This window comes from Cololabis saira, chromosome 4, assembly GCF_033807715.1.
Source record: "Cololabis saira isolate AMF1-May2022 chromosome 4, fColSai1.1, whole genome shotgun sequence".
Taxonomy (NCBI): domain Eukaryota; kingdom Metazoa; phylum Chordata; class Actinopteri; order Beloniformes; family Belonidae; genus Cololabis; species Cololabis saira.
This window is the reverse complement of record NC_084590.1, coordinates 24,412,655-24,434,016: the sequence shown is the minus strand read 5'-3', so window position 1 is coordinate 24,434,016 and position 21,362 is coordinate 24,412,655. Positions and strand designations below refer to the sequence as shown.

General features: G+C 39.7%; 1 protein-coding gene across 7 annotated transcripts in view; it reads right to left on the bottom strand.

The window, feature by feature from the left end:
- dync2h1 (dynein cytoplasmic 2 heavy chain 1) overlaps window positions 1-21,362 on the bottom strand; it is a 138,980-nt gene that overhangs the window by 97,273 nt on the left and 20,345 nt on the right. For all 7 annotated transcript variants that reach the window (XM_061719244.1, XM_061719238.1, XM_061719242.1 and 4 more), the window contains exons 33-58: window positions 21,161-21,273; window positions 20,875-20,988; window positions 20,499-20,649; window positions 16,295-16,500; window positions 15,436-15,618; window positions 15,030-15,212; window positions 14,545-14,768; window positions 14,144-14,259; window positions 10,480-10,679; window positions 10,155-10,286; window positions 9,847-9,979; window positions 9,427-9,634; window positions 9,218-9,347; window positions 8,742-8,897; window positions 8,379-8,638; window positions 7,225-7,471; window positions 6,934-7,085; window positions 6,621-6,765; window positions 6,141-6,243; window positions 3,439-3,603; window positions 2,813-2,937; window positions 2,263-2,511; window positions 1,846-1,954; window positions 1,460-1,573; window positions 841-983; window positions 393-474 (exon numbers count right to left, since the gene is read on the bottom strand). In XM_061719244.1, the coding sequence (XP_061575228.1) occupies window positions 393-474; window positions 841-983; window positions 1,460-1,573; window positions 1,846-1,954; window positions 2,263-2,511; window positions 2,813-2,937; window positions 3,439-3,603; window positions 6,141-6,243; window positions 6,621-6,765; window positions 6,934-7,085; window positions 7,225-7,471; window positions 8,379-8,638; window positions 8,742-8,897; window positions 9,218-9,347; window positions 9,427-9,634; window positions 9,847-9,979; window positions 10,155-10,286; window positions 10,480-10,679; window positions 14,144-14,259; window positions 14,545-14,768; window positions 15,030-15,212; window positions 15,436-15,618; window positions 16,295-16,500; window positions 20,499-20,649; window positions 20,875-20,988; window positions 21,161-21,273 (4,143 nt within the window). The remainder of the gene's footprint in view (window positions 1-392; window positions 475-840; window positions 984-1,459; window positions 1,574-1,845; window positions 1,955-2,262; window positions 2,512-2,812; window positions 2,938-3,438; window positions 3,604-6,140; window positions 6,244-6,620; window positions 6,766-6,933; window positions 7,086-7,224; window positions 7,472-8,378; window positions 8,639-8,741; window positions 8,898-9,217; window positions 9,348-9,426; window positions 9,635-9,846; window positions 9,980-10,154; window positions 10,287-10,479; window positions 10,680-14,143; window positions 14,260-14,544; window positions 14,769-15,029; window positions 15,213-15,435; window positions 15,619-16,294; window positions 16,501-20,498; window positions 20,650-20,874; window positions 20,989-21,160; window positions 21,274-21,362) is intronic.

Here is a 21,362-nt window from a genome sequence, read left to right as displayed (position 1 = left end):
ATGGCAAAATAATGCATCTTTTTTAGACACCTGTTCCATACTCTTTGAATTCACTCATGTCATAAAGGTTTTTAATGTATAATTAATTATTTTTCAACACAAAATAAAGCTCTGTGGTAAATAAAAAATAGTTATATTCAATATTTAAAATTTAACACATCTAAAAATAAGCTGCGTTAAGGGAAGAGCTAAATAAATTTCAACTTTATTTATACATCCCTCTTCAAACACAGGTGCAACCACAGGTGGTTTACACTATAAGACTCAAAACACAGTATTTATGAAAGATAAAATAAAACATAAAAGAGTAAAAACTATAAAAAACACGTTGAAAAGCTGAGACAAAGGGTTTTCCATAAATACGTGAGGGATGTTCCTGAATGTGTTCTTACCTGAGTTTTTCCTATTAGAGGACGTTTCTTTTTCACTGCTCTCTGCCTCTCTTTCTGTTTTTGCCAGCAGCAGGTCAGGAATCTAACGAGGTACAGGCACAAGTTTACACATACAAAGTGTAAGAAAGTACCGATGCAACACATAAAGCATACCGATCTCTGTATTTTCTCTTAATAACAAACCTGGTTTTTAAACTGACAGAGAAGCTGTTTGCGTTTTTAAACTCACAGAGAGTCAAATTTGGTCATTGCTCAGTGGACACTGATAAATCATACTGTATGAATTTTCATAAGCCTAGAACAGAACATGTTTGGCCTTACCAGAGTCCAGGTTACACAAGTCTTTATCTTTTCTCAGTAATACACAGAGAAACTGCATATGCAACACCTAAAGCTGTATTACAAACTCCTGGCTAAACATGCATGTTTGATCATGTCCTGCATTAACCTTCTTCATGCTGTTGTCAGACCATCCTTCCATCCACTGGACAGAACTCTTGCGGTAAAAAGCAGGGTTGCTCTCACAGTTAATGGTGAAGTTAGAGTTGGAGCAGTCCATGATCAGGACAATGTGGAGGTTGCGCTGAATTCCTGTATAAGATGTAAAAGCCAAACAACTGTTAATTGAAAAGAAGTGACTGAAATCATAAATAAAAATCTGAGACATCGACATCATGTTAGACAGCATGGAGTCCAATACTAGTTCTGAGTCTGTGATTTTGTTCCCTTCAGTTTCTACATCCCTAGCAGAGCTGGGCAGAAATGATGAGCAAAGAACTCTTTGGGATTGTATCTGTGATAATAGTACAGCTATTGATTTGATTCTCTGGCAGAACTTGAGCCTCAGTTACATGATACCATATATGCAGCACACTGCACTGCACTGCACAGCAGGGAGGCCAAAGAATAGAGTTAGAAAAAAATCAAACAAGAGAACAATTTGTGAAAAGAAACGAGGATTTACAATGAGAAGAGTACCAGCCCTCAATATATACTTTATTGATAAGCACAGAATGAAATAAAAAGTAACTGGGGGCTTTTGCTGTTGATAATTACACTGTACTCACGGTAAGAAAAGTAGTTATAGAGCGGTCCAGTGAATCCATCCTGGGATGCAGCATCTTTGAGTGGCAAGAGTAAAGGTTCTAGTTCCTCTGGGGTATACAGACCAGGAACCTCACCTAAAACATAACACGTCCCATCATCTCTCAGAACCAACTAAATGCTCAAGACAACAGAACCAGGACACATTAAAAACACATAACTGTTCTGTGGCTTTGTGTGTATTACATCACACTGTCTCTTTAGGTTTTGGCATTTGCAATCAATGTCAAGCAGGGCCTTTTTTAACCTAATTTCCCCCTTCACCCCTATATAGTTTTAAAGTTGAACGTCCAATTAGTCAAAGCAGCTCACATAAAAATGTAAATCCATTTATAAACACAATACAAACCTGATGACAGCAGGCTGTTCACCATCTCTAAGAAAGCAGGGTGGACAAACTGATAATCCTCCAACAATAAAACCAGTTGCTGGCCATCCAGACCTGCCAGTTGCATTACCTAGACATAAATTTGCACATCATACATAAGCATTTGCATGTTTACATACAAATGTATTCCACTTACACATTTGGCATCCATATAAACACAGCATAAGCATACAAACAATACATTTTCATTAACATTGAATATTTCTTTTTATTCTAGCAACAGATGTCAAATTGAAATGGAAAAACCCCCTTCATAGAATTTGTATGGAGACACAATTAAAAGATTTTCCAGGTATAATCTGATTTTAGAAGCATTCTGCAAAAACCCAAAAAGTAAATGCGGTAAAATGTGAAACAGGAAGACAAAGCCTTTCTTACCATCTTCAGATCGTTGCTGAAATGTTTAAGAGTATAGCCGCGGGAGATTTTGGGTGTGAACAACGTGTAACCATGCATGTGTGCCACCAGACATGTGGCCGTGTGCCGACCAACTCCACTTCGTCCTGCCAGAAGCAGAGAGCCACCAGGTCGACTCAGGACCCGATCCACCCTGGACACAAAGTCGCACACTTCCCAGAACAGGAGGAGATCCAGCTCTTTGTTATCACGGCTGTACAGCACTACACCCTGGCAGAGGAAAAGGGATGACCATGCAGGTGAAGAGGTAAAAAACACTCAACACTCAAATACGAACACGGCCATGAGAGTTAAACAAAAAAATACAGGTAACAGCGATGGCAGATCAAGATAAAAGGAGAAAACATTCACAACCCATCATTTTTGTTGGCAAACAAGTATCTTCTATTACTGTATTAGTATGTTAATGAAAAATATATTTCATTGAAATATTACTGAAAGTTAAGACATGAATGTGCCCAGTTAACCCAGTAAGGCGGTATAGATCCGGCACGAGTTCCTTGCTGCATACCTTATGTATGACCTGTTTCAAAGCTGCTGAATCCAGGCGACCCAGCTGTTTACCATGAGGAGGCAGAGGCTGGCCTGGAGCAATCACAGCCCCCTCAGAGGATCCCCAGGTCACGTAGAAACCATCTTCAGAACAGAAAAATATATCACAGATGATTGTCAAGAGAGTTAGACGTGTGCATATCTGTCAACATCAAGGCTGCCCAATAAACAGAGCATTAGTAGTTACAGACTATTCTACTGTTGTTCCTTTAACAGTTCAGTACAGCATAAACAACACAAGGTGAAATTCTAAGATCATTGCTTTGTGTATGACTGCCTTATTTCTGTCAATCAAAGAATTGAAACTTAAGTACAGAACTGGCATCTCGCCAGCTCCAACTAATGTATTGCAAGTTGTCAACATCTCAACACCTGCCACAAGCAGACAAATTCAAGCGTTGTCACCTTTGGATGACATCATATTCTGCATCAGTGAAACATTAACAAGCCCACTGTTTGTTTACAAGTTTCTAATTTAAAGCAATCAAATTAACTGGAAAAGAGAGAAATCATTAATGTCATGCTGGTTTAAATTATGAAAACTGAAAATCAGCAGAGAAACTGCAAAACCAAGCAATCTCATACCAGGCATGTGGTCTAGAGCGTCAGAGCCCCAATCTCCTCGTATGATGGAGGACAAGATGTTGTCAAAGGTATGGATGTCTTTGGACGAAACCAGCCGGTCTCTGAACAGCCTCCTTGCCTCGTATGCTACCACTTCCAACACGCTGTCTGTCAGATTCGGTTGTGCTGGAATGGAATACATGTGCACATAATTGGGTGAATACTCAGCAGCACATCTGCATTGCATTTAAATAAAATTATATGTCTTGTTGGAGTTTTCACATTTAAAGACTAAAGTCATTTCAAATCAAATATCAAATTATTAATCAGGGAAAAAGATATTTATACATGCAATGTTGTTTCAGGGTGTGTCCATATTTATTACAGCTTCATAAAGGACAGGTCAAGGATAGTTTTAGCACAAATGAGACGCAGCTCTGTTTGAGTCAAAACTGCAGTTTTATTGAGCCTGCTGCTTTGCTGATACCACCAGTGTAGAGAGAGACCATAAATCCGGACTGTTCAAATATTTGAGGCAATTATAAAATACATCAAGTAAGAAAAAAAAAAGATCTTCTTCTCAATTACACAGTGAGAAACAGACAGGCATGCTTCTTCTTGCACAAAAAAATGGTTAATGTCTCTACCATTATTAAACTACACATGCACACAAATGACTTTTCATTCACTATGAGCACCACGCTAAATATACTATTAGTGTGATCACATGTGGTCAAACTCTCCAAATGCACAGAATCATATAACTAATATTAAAAAGAGACCGTTTTAACATAACAAATAAAGATAAGCTACGGGGGTGGGGCGAGGCAGTGAAAGTTTGAAAATGATGAGCATAGGAAAAGAGAAGTTTGTTGCTGACATGTTTGATTAAAATAAATGGTTGGTCTCTCTGTCACAGCAGGAACACATAGCAGAAGAAAAGACACTGACAGAGGGAGAGATGAAAGCAGCAAAGCAGCAAAGGGATGTGATATAGAAGAGGGAGGGAAAGATGAATGACAGAGTAATTAAAGATAGAGGAACGAGAGAATGAAGAAGAAGGTAAAAGCTAGAAACGGTAGCACTGAGAGGAATAAAAAGAAACTTAGTCAACTGACTTGCCGCTTTTTCATTATTCAGTCATCAAATCAGAGTGTTATTTAGCAACATTTTTCCAAGTGATCTGTATCTGTATACAGTATCTTTACATCTGTGTATTGGCACTGACAGAGAGCAGGACATTGACATTTTTCTCAACCACAAAAAACAGTCTATTAATGAAAAGCATCCGATTATTTTTTATGTTATTTACAAACATTTCATTTTTTCCTCATTCAGAAGGAAACTGACTCTCTGGGTAAAGCGCTTCTACTCCACAACAGCTTTGGAAAGCAAAAAGTGGATTGCTACTTAGAAATATATGTTTAACCTTTAACATAAAATAAGGTTCTAAAACACATAGGGCCTGATTTACTAAAGGTTTGCGTGCGTAAAAACGTGTGCAAACTTGACATCACCCGCAAACCAATGTGCAAGCTGATCTACTAACAGCGTGCAAAGAGGACTGCGCCTCAATGAGCAAAATAGCACACGCTATTCATTTAGTACTTTTGCCCTGATGAATAACCAATATGGGGCGTACCCGCCAGAAATCGCTAAATACTGGGAGGGGAAAATGCAAATATGTCCATTTACCACCCGCAATGAGATTTACCAAGCCTGAAAGTTATTGCGGGGATTGTGATTGCGTCTGTATTTAATACGTTCGAAAGGACGGTGCTAATCTGCCCAGCATTACGCAGGGATGCTTGTTGGTGCCTGATTTGAGGACTGGGGTGGGGATGGCTCAACTTGTGGTGAGGATTCTCCACATGCAAAAGGAGAAATATTTTATTTGAATGTTAAATCGAGTATTATTCAGCAAAAGGTTGCCACAGGAGGCACATTAATTTTTTTATTTGTGATAATAAATAAATCACGTGTTTTCATGGAGAAAAAAGTGTTTCTTATTGTGCGCCTATACTTGTTCTGCAGTTACCCCGGTGTTGTGCTGTATTCAGCACCCCTGCCGTGAAAAGCACCCCCTCGTCTGACAAAAATGATATTCTCATTCCGTGTCACGTTCTGTTTAGCGTCCAGTTTTGTGTTAATGATTCATGTTTAAATGCGCTCATGGATTCCACAATAGTCATACTTTCCCACAATCACAGTCACAGATAACAAAAAACGGGTAAATGGTTATTGATGTCATTAATTAATAGCCTGCTTACTGTGTTGTCTTCCATAATATTTGTAAATATATATAATATAAACTCCTAAGTATGTGTTTGTGTGAGTGTGTATATATAAATATATTGAAGTGTCAGTGTGTTGTTTTTTTTCTTAGTCTACTTATCATTGAATATACGAGGGGGTGCTTTTCACGGCAGGGGTGCTGAATACGGCACAACAATTTGCCTCTTCCACTAATCTCTAACTCCAACTCGTCAAATTTCATTTTGCGCTCGCAAACCGTAAGACACGCAACACCTCATTTAAATACTGCGGTTTGCACCTGTTATCAATTGCGCACGCAATCTTAGTTGATCACCCGCAAAACACACAACAACAGCACGTGCAAACTTTTTCAGTGCACACGCAATTTAGTACTCTTTATTTAGGATCTTAGTAAATCGGGCCCATAGAGTTTAATAAGAATGACATCTTACTTATAATTAAGTTACCTGAAGTGAGGTCATATCGCAGGAGGCTGAGGACCCACTCTGTGAGGATACAGGGGGTAAACAGGTAGTGACTGTGGTCGTCCACTGTAAACTTTGCTTTCACCTAAAAGAAGAGAAAAATGACAAGATTCTTATCAATTATTTGGACAATTCATCAGAACTATTTTGTAAAGGTAGTTCTGCCTCATTAGATATGGAACCCCGAAAAAGCTTGCATAGTAAAATATGTATTTTACACTGAATATTTACATTATTCTGCATGATGCTGCCCTCTTTCAACATCACATGAGGGAACACAAAATCTCACACTGTAACAGTAAAGCAAAAAGCTGTTCCGTTAAGTTTTTGTCTAAATCATTCTCACAAGCTAATGGATTAACGGAGTGTCAGTTCACTTGTTTATGTAATCAATATCTCAGACCATGAGCATATATCAAAACATATGTACCCACACAATGACAATCCCAATAAATGTCATACCTGTTCATAGAGCTGCACAAGAGAGCCAGCCAGCTGATGTGTTTTTCCTGTGCTGGCCCAGGCTGCCTGGCTGCCAAGGCTATGCTGGAGAACTGGCTGAAGGTAAGCTGAGTAGATGGTGTGAAGCTGCTCTCTGTCTGGATAGCTAAAGGCCAAGTCAAAGGAGCAGAAAAAAATAAATAAATATTACATACATACATACACACACAAACACAGATATATACATACATAAATAATATATATAATCACAGTGAAGAAAAAAAATATTGTATATGCAAGTATGTCAATTGCTCACTAAACTTATGGCACTTACTCAATGGTGCAGATGCGTACAATAGAGGAGAATCGGGAGGTGAGTGAATGGCTACTGACGGCGCCCCCTGTTGACATGGATGCCACCACCTGAATGTTCTCAAGACTGACCCACTCTAGATTTTCATCATAAAACCCCTTATAGGTCAACACCTGGAGGAAAGAAAGAGAATGGAACAGATGTTACATTCAAATATTTTATGGAGCTCACAAATGTCATAGTCTGTGCATCTAACCATTTAATAATGTGGTGCTTTTTCTATCAGCATCATTGTGTATGTATCATTTTTACCTGTTGCAAGAAAGCAGTGAGGTTGCTGGTCCCCCATTTATCTGGCTTGGGTAGATTGATGTCTTTTAAATACAGCACTAGGTTCTCACAGTCCTTGGGTCTGAACACTCGGCCCGTGTTTGAGCTGAGCAGTAGACATGTCTGGCTGAGCTTCTGTAGGACATGGCGAGACGACGTCTGGGCACTACAGTGAACCACAGCGACCTGGGTGGAACGTAGCCTTGAGAAAGCGTATCGCAGGAGCATGCTAGAAAGTAAACAATGTGACAAAGAGGTCAATAATTGCATAGGCACACTCATTTCACACTGCATTAATGTTTCAAATTTGTGAAGGTTTCCACTTTTATACAGCTTAGTATTTGGATCATGTAACAAAACAAGAAAAAATTGTGTTAAATAAGAGGGCAGCTTTGAATCTAATTTGAACATTTGTAATAGCAAGGATGAAGGAAAAAAGGAAGGTGCAGAGAAATTAACTGTAAAGTTGTGTGTGTATGAGCAAGCATGCTTACTCATAAACATTCAAATGCGTAAATAAATATGACATTATTTAGCCAGAGGAATGAGATGACAAACCCAGTCACTCACTAGCATTGTGACCTTTCAGGCAAAGTGAGTCAAGGAGAGGATATGAGAACAAAAAAAGACAACTTGAGTTGACTCAACTCAAGTGTAAAAGGCAAACAGAGTGACCATTGTTCTTTAAACCCTTGGGGAGGGAAGCAATTACTTTTGCAACGACTCTAAGGACGCACACACACACACACACACACACACACACACACACACACACACACACACACACACACACACACACACACATACACACACACACACACACACACACACACACACACACACACACACACACACACACACACACACACACACTTCTCTACTGTGATCATCCTAACCATTTTTCCTCAGGATGGCCAACATGATGATTGCAAAAGTTAAATTACACTTCCCTTTTAAGTGAGACATTCAACAATCACAGCAATGTTGTGATAAGCAATCTGTGTAACAGCAAGTGTCTATATACAGAGAGTCTCCATATGCAGGACTTAACTCGCATAGGTGTGTGCGAAGCTTCTTCTTGTGCTTTTGCCACTATTGGTACTGTATACATGCATTTGTGATGAATGTGTAATTACCCTTTTCCACAACCCTCAGGTCCCACCACCATGAAGGGCTGCCTGTGCTGAGCAGTAAGCCATGGGTAGAAACCATGCAGTCCTCTCTGCATGCCAGGAGTCTCGACTACAGGTAGTTTGTGTGTGTAAGAGAACTGTTCCAGCGTGAGACCCTCAGGACGCTGGAATGTATAGGCAGCTAGATGGCCACTTTCAGAATTATAGTAAGTATCAAGTGGCTTTCTGGGGTCTGGTGGGCTTTCTCTGGCCCAGCTCAGCAGCTGCAGGGGTAAAAAGAAAAAAAAGGGACACATATAACGGATTGAAACACTCACCCTTATAAATTAGGCAAAGCTTATAGGATGAAAATACAGGTGTCTTTACCTCCTTAGAAAACTCCTGTCTTGTTTTGAGATTGAGGTTTCCTCCCATGCCCCTCAGAAGACCTATGACAAACTGTCCTCTCTCAGTCACAGCACTAAGGTGTGACAGAGAATTGAACACTGTGCCCACCATGCTAGTTTCCACCACAAAGTCGTTCTGATTTTGAATGAGAGGACATAATAGAGACATGTAAGGTTCATGCAAGGAAAAAGCGTAAAAATAAAGAAACACTAGTGTGTAAAATATTATTCAGCACTGTATGAAGGAAACCTGGATATGAACAAGCAATTATCATATTTCCAAATGCAATATTTACACTGTAAGCAGTTTCATAGTAAACAATGTTTGCCATAAGCCAGTCAGTGAGGGAAGTTGTATCTTTACAATTTCCTGTACCAACTTTATAACTCCCTGCAGAGCCTTTTTGTGTAGCTTTTGAATTCATTACCAACTGGGGGGGATGATGAAAACATTACCTGTTTAAGGGCCCAGTCCAGTGCTCTTTGGAAGTAGTCTCCAAGCCAGTTTTCAAGGTTACTGCGGCATTCCTCTGGCTGACCTCTTAACCATGACTTCAGCAATGCTGCCACATCAATATCTTCATCACTTTCGATGCAAGAAAGAGGGTGAGGTAAAATAACTGAAAAAGTGACACTGAAAGTGATGCAATTTGGTAGAGCCTGACCTGAGAAAGATCATGCCCATACGTGAAATGGTAGCTGGGGAGGCACAGCTCAGGTCGTGAGTTTCAAATAGGAAGTTTACATTAGGTCCAAACTGGATGCGCTCTCCACTAGGCATGGTTAACAACCGGTTATCATCAAGGACAGAGTTTAGACTCTCAACCCACTCAGGGTCAATGTCCCCATCGCAGACTATCCAGGAGTTTACCTCTAAAAAATACAAAGTTAAATGTTAGATATTAGTTGCAGTGCAGAGTAGAACATTGTGCAAACCTCAATGGAGAGTAATGGGTGCAATTATTTTGCAGCAAAACTGAACATTAAAAAGGCTAATGTTGCATCCTAATTGTTTAATGTCTTGGTGTGCATGACAAGACTAAGGATAAACTAATTACACCAATTAAGAGATGTGTCCCACTTACCCTGTGGTTCTCTGACCACAGTCCTGGCACTGTGTGTTAGAACGCCATCAGCCCATTCTCTGGTGTCCATGTCTATATGTCCCAAAAGCTGCTGTCTGGGCATGGCCTTTGGATTCATTGTATACTGCTTCACCTAGAAAAATCAGTCAGATAATACTCTTATAATGAGGCTTTAACAAACCCCCAAAAATGTTAAATACTTTTCAAACTCCTTTATATTGTAAATAATAATAATGAATTCAAAACTGGATATAATGTAAAATGATTGATCACTATAAATCCAAGTGAGAAGTTAGTGCTTTGCTTACCACTTTGCCTGTCTTGTTAAGTGCAGCCCTGAGCATCCTCCAGAGAGTGGATTTGCCTGCTCCACTTGGCCCTACGATGACTACACCCATACGTTGTCTCAGCTGCTCATTCAGCTCCATGGCCTTCTTCAGCTGAAACAGTCATCAATCAATCGATTGGTTGCTGTTTTGTTTTTTTTATCGCTCAAAGAAATCATTCATTGTTGCCTATACAACACACACTGTAGTACAGAAGTATCCATACAACTGGCTTAATACCATTTAACCGTGGTAATTATATGTATATGTTGAGATGGTAAATGATAATTATAACAAACAGACGCACCTGGCTGGGTATGAGTTCAAGTTGAGCCTCCTTGTAGACTTGCTCTAATGCGTGTGTTAGTATCTGGTCCTCCACATCAGTGAAACTAACCCCAGTGAAGACATCTCTGACCAGAGCATCAAAGCGAGAGTTGTCTGCAAACGTCAGCTTGGACATGGTGTTCAGTCTCAACGCGTGCACCACCAGACTGCTCTCCTGAACTGCACGCATGTACATGTACAAAAAGATCAATGAAAATTGGATCCCAATCGAAAAATAAGACTGGGAACCAAGAAAGAGTGCAAATAAGTACTGTAAATACTGTTGATCAAATTATTTAAATAAATAAATATATGCTTCATACTGGTGAAAAAAGATGAATGTGAAAAAACTGTAAAGACAGTTCTGATAGAGAATAATACCTGTAACAAGGTTATGAAAGGTATCCTGTTCAGTAATTATTGCTTAGCTCTTGCATCTGTCAGCTGTTAAAAATGTGCTAATTACCAAAGCCTGCCAAGATCTAGGGGTTTGTCGATACTTTTGTTCTCCATTCCAAAGATGCAGGCGTTTCCTACAGACACTATTTATTTATTTATTAATTTTAACAGCAGCACTTGGCCAGACTATACACAGAGACGCACACACACATAAGGAAGCCCTGGGGACTCATCGACAGAAAGCAGATGTGTGTGGTGTTTCCAGGTCTCTTTGTGTTGAATAGATAAAGAGTGGGTAGTGGACCAGAAGGGTTTAAAAGGGAATGAAGAAGGGAATCAAGAAAAGGCACGGGGGAAATGAGGAGAGAAACAGAAGTATTGAAAAACAGACGTATAAAGGGGAGATCAGGGTGAGAAAGGGAGGGCAGCGTGTGAGAATGAGTGGGACAACAGCAACATTGACAGCCAGGTATCGGAAAGAGAGCTAACAAGAGGTGAGAAGAAGCAGGGAGGAGGTGGGAAAAGAGGCTCTGAGGAGGTATACTGCAGAACTCTGGCAAAGTGCTTGGGAACAGGAGACTCAAGTTCAAAAGTACAAGCCAGAGAAGCCGAAGAGAAGAAAAGTTTTGAAGCAATGCCTTTTATTTAATGCCAAATGATAGTGTTTTTATGGTGAAATTTCAAGGGCAACGACAGCTAAAGAAAAAAAGCACTAGTCTACAAAGCCTTCTGATGTTTAAGTGGTACATTCATGCAAAGTGTTTTTCAAACAGCATTCATCAGAATCTGACAAAGATACACATTCTAACAGAACAGTCTGAAGCAAGATAAGCATCTCCAAACAGATCCTATCCTGACAATACATTCAAACATCACACGACTTGAAGAACACTTATGCCTACTTTTCCATTATACAGTTTTTGCCTTGCTTGCCTCTGTCTTTTTCCATTACAGTGCAGTACCACCTAAATGTGGGTGGGGCCTGGTTCTAGTTCCGCATTACCCCATCGAACTCCCTCTGGATGCAGTTGTTGGGCACGAGGCACGGAAAGGTGTGGACCCCCTCATTGCACCACTTAGTAGGTTTACTTGCCTTTTTTCGCTGTGCAAAGTTTAGTTGTAAAGTAAATATTGCGGTTGCTGTTGCAGGGTTTTAGATAAGGCAGGTGTGAAGGAGTTGCGAGACATTACTCTCTGGCCAATCAGTGGCCTGCAGCCTGGTGATGTTACATTTTCGGCCCGACTCAGTTCAGTTGGAACCTGTGCCAAGTAGTTGTGAAAAAAGGAGGTACTAACAGGTACTATCACCTAGCAGAAAACCATTAAAACAGAGTAAAGCCGAGCAGGTAGAAGTGGAACATCCCCATTTGCCACGGTTTGATCAGTTCCTGTTTTATTTTGAAACCTGTGTCATTGGCTGCGTCTGAAATTGCATACTTCCACCCTAATGAGTATGCAAAATGAGTATGCGAGATTTTTTTTAGTGCGTCCGAAACATTAGAACGTACTCAATAGTATGAGCTATCCATACTCATTCCGGAGAAATGTATTAGTATGGATTGATGGACACTAGCCGAGCAGAAACTTCCCACAATGTTGTGTTTGGTTGCTAGGGTGCTGCGGATATGTCATAAGTATAATATTAAGTATAATAATATTATTATATAATATTAATATTATAATATTTGTATATAATAATAATATTATATAATGTCATCTTGTTTCGGCCAGGATAAACGAGAAAATAGCGGAGCGCTGCTACTGCTGCTGTGACACGTCACTTCCTCCCAACGGCAGGAAGTGACGTGTGCGCTCTTAATAGTACGTCCAAATTAATGCACACTACTGATATTTACTCAAAAGTGTGCCCAACGTAAGTATACTTTTTAGTATATACTGTTTAGTATGGCATTTCGGACGCGCCGTGTGTTTCAGTTTTGTCTTGACTTCCCTGGTTCCCATCTGCCCTGATTGTCTGCACCTGTGTCTCGTCAACCCTTCTGTGTATATCTGGTCTTGTCTTTCCCTTGTTCCCTGCTGGTCCGTACTGTTTGATCCCTCCATGTTTCAGGTCTGGTTTTTTGGCTAAAGCTCTTGTGTTTTTGTTAATCCTGTTCTGAAGCGCTTTAGGTTTTGTTTAATTCAATAAATCACATTTTTGGAACTCCTGCCTCCTGCTTCTCTCCTGCGCTTGGGTCCTCATCTACCCACTCGTGTGACACCATTAGTTTGGCTCTTCGGATCGTTAAATAAATCACATGACCAAGGTTACTCATAAAAAAATGTCAATAATATATTGACATTAAATTCTGTTTCACTTCAGTTGCTTATTGGTTGTCAGTTCCTTGTTCACTAATATGACAGTGTAATTACACTTATTCAATATTTTGGGAAACGAAGCCACAATAATAGCTTTTCATTACAGTTGCCAGTGCAAAACTCATTAAGTAAGGGGCACGGTGGCGCAGCTGGTAGTGCAGCCGTCTCACAGCAAGAAGGTCCTGGGTTTGATTCCCGCCGGGAACGCGTTAGTTCGTTAGTTCGTGTTAGAAGTGCGTGTTAGTTCCCCCATGACTTCAGCACCCACACACTGGGTGGGGTTGGGGAAAGGGCCTTTCTGTGTGGAGTTTGCATATTATCCCCCTTGGGTAGCAATGTGAGCTACCCTCACAAAAACATGCACACAGTCCTGTGCTACACATGCCCCCTCTGGCCAACCGGGGCGCCAGATGGGGTGGGGAGGATCCAGCCGGAATAACGTGATCCTTCCACGCGCTACGTCCGGCCGGAGAAGCCCCACCCTGTCTGGTGAAAAGATGCGGCCTGCTCACTCCTCAGGTTAAGGAGGAGACCTGAGCTCAGTGCAGGGCCCTCCCGGGGTTGGTAGAGGATGGCAATGCCAAGGACTGTTACTTAGGTAGGAGCACTGGGTGATAAAATGGGGGAAAAAACCGGGATAAAAATATATAAAAAAAAACAAAAAAAACTCATTAAGTAAATTAGTGCTGTATATAGTGTTATTTTTTGTAGACAAACTCAGTTTTTAGGAAGTATAATTACAATAGCAAAAGTATTTTCATTACTTCTTCTACACATTGATTATCCACATTGGCACATTTGCAAAAGCTATGAAATAAGAACCAGTTGTATTTTGGTCAGTAAATAATCTGACTTAAACTCCCCTTATTTCCTAATAAATAATTATCAAACTACAAAAAGTAAAAAATAGCTTGGGGGAAACTTACTCTGTTCCTTGTCATGATTTTTCCTCTGCTGCTGCAGAAGACTGCCACAGGCCTTCAGCACAGTCTTCAGAGCACGCAAACCCCAGTCATAGTGCTGCTGGGGTGTCAGCAACTCCCTTGACAGACAAAGAGGTATTTTCACACATGATCTCACAGTCTCAGTTGACTAGCATTCACTGTATTGTTCAGAATTGAGCGGTTGAGAATAATCTACCAACAAAAGTAACAGATCCAAAAAAAAACTGTACTGGCAGTAAGTACAGTAAGTGAACCACACAGACTGAAAGGTCAATCTGGTTACAAGGTTCTTATACAGTATATACAGTAATCAATCATTACAGTAATAGGATTATGGAGTAAAAACAAAAAAGAATGAAAAAATGAGCCCCCCAGTTTCCCACCTAGCCAGGTTGAAGATTGCAACCAGTTTGCGTCCCAGTATTTCTCCATTTTTGAATCCCTCTGAGTAGAGGATGACTTCAGCAATGAGCTCATTGTCTGGCCTGGTCATGGCCACGGGCCTGAACAGCTGCTTCAGGTTGTCTGGAAGTTTCTGCCTGCCTCCGTAGCCTTTTCCAGCTGGGTTCATAGTGATGAACACCCCAGAGTTTGGGTCTAATTCCACCTGGAGTATAAGAACGCAGGGAAAAGCTCTTCTCACTGATACATTTTATCCGAAAATATCTTAGTGATTTGAGAAGAAGGAAGAAAAAGTAAAAACAAAATCCCCGTTTCACGATTCCAGTAAACAAAAGATAAGAAGATGAATTACAGGGTGAAAAAGACAGAAATAATAAAATAATAAATATCTGTTTCATTCTGGCATTGAGAATTGAAAACAAAAGTATTAAATGTGTTTCTTTCATCTCAGTTTTTATCTTCTAACCTCCTTCCCCAGCAGTTCACATATCTTCTTGTGATGTTTGAGGGAGTCTTGAATGGCCTGAATCTGCATAGAAACTGCAGACAGTACTGCTTCCTCCAAACGGTTGAACTCGTCAAAACAGCCCCATGCTCCACACTTCACCAACCCCACAAATATCCGTCCCATTGACTTTACATCGATACCCTGGAAAGACAGAGGAAAAAATGTGAAAATATTTTTTTCTTTTTCTCTCAATTAAATGTCAGGTTTTATGTATTTTTAAATCTTTTTTTAATCTTTTACAACACATGTATGGCTTACACTGGTGAATTTACATGGCATAGAAGAACGCTACACAATTTATAGCTGAAATGTTTTAACCTTTAGGTTTTAAACCTTCCAAACTTCACAAGAGGTATCTATGTACCTCATCACAGTTGAACACCAACACCTGCCGTCCAAAGAGGCCCCCCAAGGCTTTGACTGACTCGGTCTTGCCTGTGCCAGCAGGCCCATAAGGGTTCCCACCAAGTCCCATCTTCATGGCCTGGGTTAAAGTCAGGTAGCACTTATCAGTCAGCGGAGTGTGCACCAGCTTGGCTGCATTCCCCTAAGACACGGGAGGGGAGGGGGGCGAAGAAAAAAAGTTAGTGATAAAGACACGGAAGAAAAGAGGAAAGTAGAAATGGTCAGATAGAAGGAAAGATGTGTATGTGTGCATGCGTAGGTGTGTGTGAGTGTGTCAAGGGGGAACAACAGACATAGAAAGAAGCCAGGAATTGATAAAGGCTATCAACCATTGTTGAAAAAAGAAATAGGAAGAAAACTCAAGGACAAGTGAAGGAAATGAAAAAGTAAGACTGAGTATAGCATGTGTTTGCAAAGAGCTGCAGAGGAAATCCAGAACAAAATGTTCAGTGCTACTTATTTCTGCATAAACACTGCCCCCTTAAGGTAATAAAAAGAGGTTCAAGTGTATTCCTTAAATCACAAAAAAAAAGCAATGCGGTATTCTTACAGAATAACAAGATTTTCCAATTACATATAGCATCATTTGTTCTAGAAAATATTCGGTGGTTTCTTCAGAGTCTCTAACTCAGAGTAAATGTATTCTAAGTATGCAGATTAAGTTCCTCTTTCAACTTATTGGGAAACAACCGTTCATAAAAGTTAAATGCCACACTGAATGCTTAAGAGTGTTGTGGAATGTCCAGCTGGACCAACATAGACACAAAAAAGAGGAGCTTGTTTAACTGACATTTCTTCAGTTACTCATCATGACGTACCTGGTACTCATAAGTATAGTTGAACTGTGCATCCACCATATGAATGTGGCAGCATTTGTCTGGTCCCATATAGAAGCGGAGCTGTTTCTTCCAGCCCCAGTCATCGGTGCTGGTAACACCTGTCTGGATGAGTTGCTTCACCATGCTGATGTTATGGATAATGTCGAGGATCAAAGCCTTCAGCTTCAACTGCAGGATGCTGGACTCTGTACAGTCAGACACATGTAAACATAAAGACACAAGAATCTGCTGAGTTACAGTAACAACAAATATTGATAAATACTGTAACCTTACGCAATACAGTATGCATGTGCAACATGTTGAAAATGTGCACTGTATTTATTGTGTGACAATCTAATGGAATGAGTTTAAACTTTAACTTGGTTTTAAACCCTTGTGTGATGTAAGAATGTCACCTGACATCTTAAAAAGCCTGTTCCCCTGATGCTTGGGGGGTGTGGTTAAGCCTGCAGATGAAGATTAGCTTTATCTCAATTTTTGTGTATTTAAAACTTTTCACAAGAACTACTAGAGGACCCCATACCAGTGCATTTGCTCACACCAGACACTGGTTATCTAAAACAAAGGTCTTAGTCATTTATTCAGCAAAAAATGTCATGCTTCCTCAAAATAAAAGGTCACACAAAAAAATACATATCATCTATAGTATATTTCTTATCCATTCACATTAATTTCTTGCTCATTTCCTGCAAATTCTAGCTCATGCATTTCCTACTCATACTCAGCCCGCCACTCAATGTATAGTTCTTGGTTAGTATTGCAGTTAGGCAAAGACAGCTGTTAAAAACATTCTAATGATAGGGGGTATTGTTGCTTGGTCAAAGAATGCTCCCACGTGTTTTGTTTGTGGTTTTTTGTTGCAGATTTCCAGTGCTTGACGTGTGTTTCCGTGTGTTCCTGCTTCCTGGATTGGCAGTGGATGTCGTCACCCCCCCCCCCAAAAAAAAAAGTCACTGGGTTTGTATGTGTATATTTATGTATGTGTACGCATATGTATGCGTATATATATGTATATATATATTAAATATAGTAATAATGCACATACCTGTATATATACTTTTGGTTTCTACCGTCATGGTATCAATCATTAATATGTGTGCAGACAAGGTATAAAAAAAAAAAAAAAAAAAAAAAAAAAAGGATGCTCCTACATTGAGGAAATTTTTTGGTCACAATTTCCTTGTTAAAAAGCTTACAAATAAAAGATCCTTTTATCATTTCAATTGTATATACCGTATTTTCTGGACTATAAGCCGCTACTTTTTTCATAGGTTTTCAACCATGCGGCTTATATAAAGGTGCAGCTATTCTGTGGATTTTTCTTCCACCGCTAGGGGGAGTGCTAACCGGAATTAGAATAAAAACTAAGACAAAATAAATGCAAAGAAGAATATGCTACTTCTTCTTTAGCAGATAGAAGTAGGTAGAAGCAGATTTCAAACAGATAAATAGATAAATAAATACCGGTTATTTTCTCTTGGTTCCGTCCCGTTTTAATCAGAAAAGTTGCTGCCGTGTTAAAAGACACTGTTAGGAAAGGATCTATTTAGGTACAAACATGTACATCATTTACAGTTCAAAATCCTTCTGTACATGTAGTAAATATCTAATCTAACAACATAAATATCTGCGGCTTGCATATCTTTTTTTTTTTTTTAAATATAGCGGATGCGGCTTATATACAGGTGCGGCTTGTATATCTTTTTTTAATTGTTTTTTTAAAAATAGAGCGGATGCGGCTTATATACAGGTGCGGCTTATAGTCCAGAAAATACGGTATTAGTATATATTAGTCATTACAAGTACATATGTCCTTATTTCCAAATAACCTAAAAATAACCCGCAGAATTTGTTTTTGCTGTCAAAGGATCCAAAATTCCAGCACTGATTTAAACCAAAAGTACTTGTCATGCAGAAATTTGTGGATTTGTTGATCTTTTAATTTGCTGATCTTTTAATCATATATTTTTTAACACCTGAGCCTGAAACTGAAAATCACAGATCAGATGAACTCTTTTGAACAGCTGCTCTCAGTTTGTTTGCAGGACCGGATCACTGATGTCAAATCACACAAAATAACTCGTCAAATGTACGTCAGCACGTTTTACCTCTGTATCAGAACCAAATGGAAAAAGACTTCTCCACTCTTCTCTTCGTTTATGGCCCATTTATGCAGTCTAGGAAATTAGATTATCCTTCTTGCCATTACTTTAGCTGTGTTAATTAATAGCACCACTCTATATCCTCTAAAGCTCCCATGTTATAATTAAGAGAGCCAGAAATGTAACCAGATGTTATTGTGGAAAGTACTGCTACTTCATATATGAATGTCAACAGTTGTTTCTACAAGAGAGTCACTAAATGAGCCACATGATCTGTAAACATATCCAAGTCCTTAACACAATGTCATGCTTATATATGTAATATGGCAAATAAGCAGCCATGCCAAAAAAAAACAAATCAAATTTGGCCTCCGTGAGGATGGGAACATTTCCCCTAGTAACATTTTGCAGGAGAGAAACAAGAATTGCTTTTCTAGTTACATTTTATGTCACAGAAGCGTTAGAACTTACACTAATATCCCGAAAATATTATGCTATTACCAGCATTATGAAGAAGGTTTTCATCTCACGCATGAACACGAAAAAACTTTGGATCTAAATATAAAATTTCTCCTGCAAAATCAAGTTAAGAGAAAAAAACAACTCAGCCATCATGCTTTATGTAGCCATATATTCAGCCTGGGGTCATTAATTTAGTATGTCAGCTACTGCATTGAACAACTTTAAAAATTACTGTCCCTCTGCAGCCTCTAGTGGCTCACTGGCCATGAAAGGATTCACACAAGACCAATCATTTGGAATTAATCGCAGCCCCCATTAACCTGCCATGATTTCGATCAGCGTGTAACCATTAACAACACAAGAGGGAGTCTGACACTGGACCAAAACACATCAAATACATATGAACCTCTTGATGTCCAATAAATAAATTATAAAATAATAACAAAAATGTGACAGTGTGTTAGACAATGTTAGACAGATCAAAGAGAGACTGGAAGGGAGTTGCATATTTCTTTTATACAGTGCATCATTAAATGATTTAGGGGATCCAAAGAAGTTTAGGTGCATAAAGGGCTAGCACACAAGCCTAAAATCAACATTTGAAGTACCTTTTTTTTTTTTAATTTTTATCCCCGATTTTTTCCCCCATTTTTTCACCAGGTGCTCTACCTAAGTCAGTCCTGGGCATTGCTCCCTCTACCAACCCCGGGAGGCCCTACACTGAGCTCAGGTCTCCTCCTTAACCTGAGGAGTGAGCAGGCCGCTTCTTTTCACCAGACAGGGTGGGGTTTCTCTGGCCAGACGTAGCGCGTGGAAGGATCACGTTATTCCGGCCAGATCCTCCCCACCCCATCCGGTGCCCCGGCTGGCCAGAGGGGGCATGTGTAGCCCAGGACTGTTGCATGTTTTGAAACCAGGACTTTCTTGCTGTAAGACGGCTGCACTACCAGCTGCGCCACCGTGCCCCATTTGAAGTACCTTCTGAAGGGTCCGGATACAATCCCTGATATGACCACATGGCAAGGGATTATGCTGGGACGTTTTTGTCTTGAACTAAAATACAGAGCAACTGAACATTCATAATTGTGACTTAAAATTTGCTTTGGGATAAAAAATAAATCAGTGCGTATTGTGGGAAATCAATATTCCAGATTTTTTTAATAGAAAATGGGTGCTGTGTACTCCAGAAGAAAGAGAAAAAGGAACATCCAGAAGGTTATCAGCAACAGGTCAGAGGTCAGGCTTTGTGTTGGTATGAGCGTTATACCGTTGTCATTGGCAACGGTCTTTTAGAACACTGTGATGGTGGTATTCATTCAGTTTAAAGAGGCAAATGGTACCAATCTTTGTCTTGCCAACCCAAACACAACTGTCAAGCCTGCTGCTGCTCAAATATCCCACCACCGCCCCAACATCCACCTGTAGATTCCGACTTTAGATCAGTAAAATGGGTTAAGTTGCTTCTATATTGCAAACACACAGAGTAACAAGTGTGGATGATAATAACAATAAATAAAATCCAGCCTACTGGCAAACAATAATACCTCTGGTAAAGTGTCAGTTACTGTGGCAATATACACACATATTTACTGATGTGCGCACACATAAAAGAACCGTACCTGTGTTGGGATGGTCATCAGAGCTGGTGTCCACTGTGGTGTAGTGCTCCAGTTTGCTATTAAGCTCCAGCTCCAGCCGCTGCAGATTCTGTTCTTTTATTGCTTTCTCCACATCCTCAGTAAATTGGATTTGCTCAGCCAGACACAGAATCTATATCACACACAAAAATATATTTCAAACACTTTAAAATTTAGTTAACAGCCTTTTAAAGTTTTGTTCCTTGGTCACACTGTCTCAAGTTAGACAAAGCAGTAGATTTGTGATTTATAATAACTAAATATATTTTTAAATAGGAGTATAATATATTTCAGTTACAGAATCCTAGTATCTATGCAATCGGAGAACATTTGGAGAACATTTGAAGAGTGTATGTACCTGTGATGGATAGCGTGAGGGGTCCACATTTCCTTTCCTCCCCGCCAGCAGACATTCATAGAGCAGGTGCTTCAGAGTCTCCTTCATTTCCACAGACAACTCGCTTAACCATACCTTGAAGGAAGTTAATACCTTATTTTTACCTTTTTGTCGGTGTGCATGAACAACATTTACATCTCCAAAATGGGAATAATATAATCTGCTTTCAGCAGAAGCTTTGAAGGTATTTTCAAACATCCATCCACAACATAATAAAAGCAGATTCAAAACTCCATAAAGGCTTTACCTCGACAAGGCTGGAGATGTGTACTGCATTTCTGAGTTGCACCACTTCTCCCTCCAAAGAACACATGGCAACAATGTTCTGGCACTGTTCATCAAATACAACACTGTGGATACCTGGATAGATATTTCAGACACAGATTACCATAAATGTTCAAAAGAAAATTATCTTTTTACACAACCGGAAAAAATAAAAATGGAGAAAA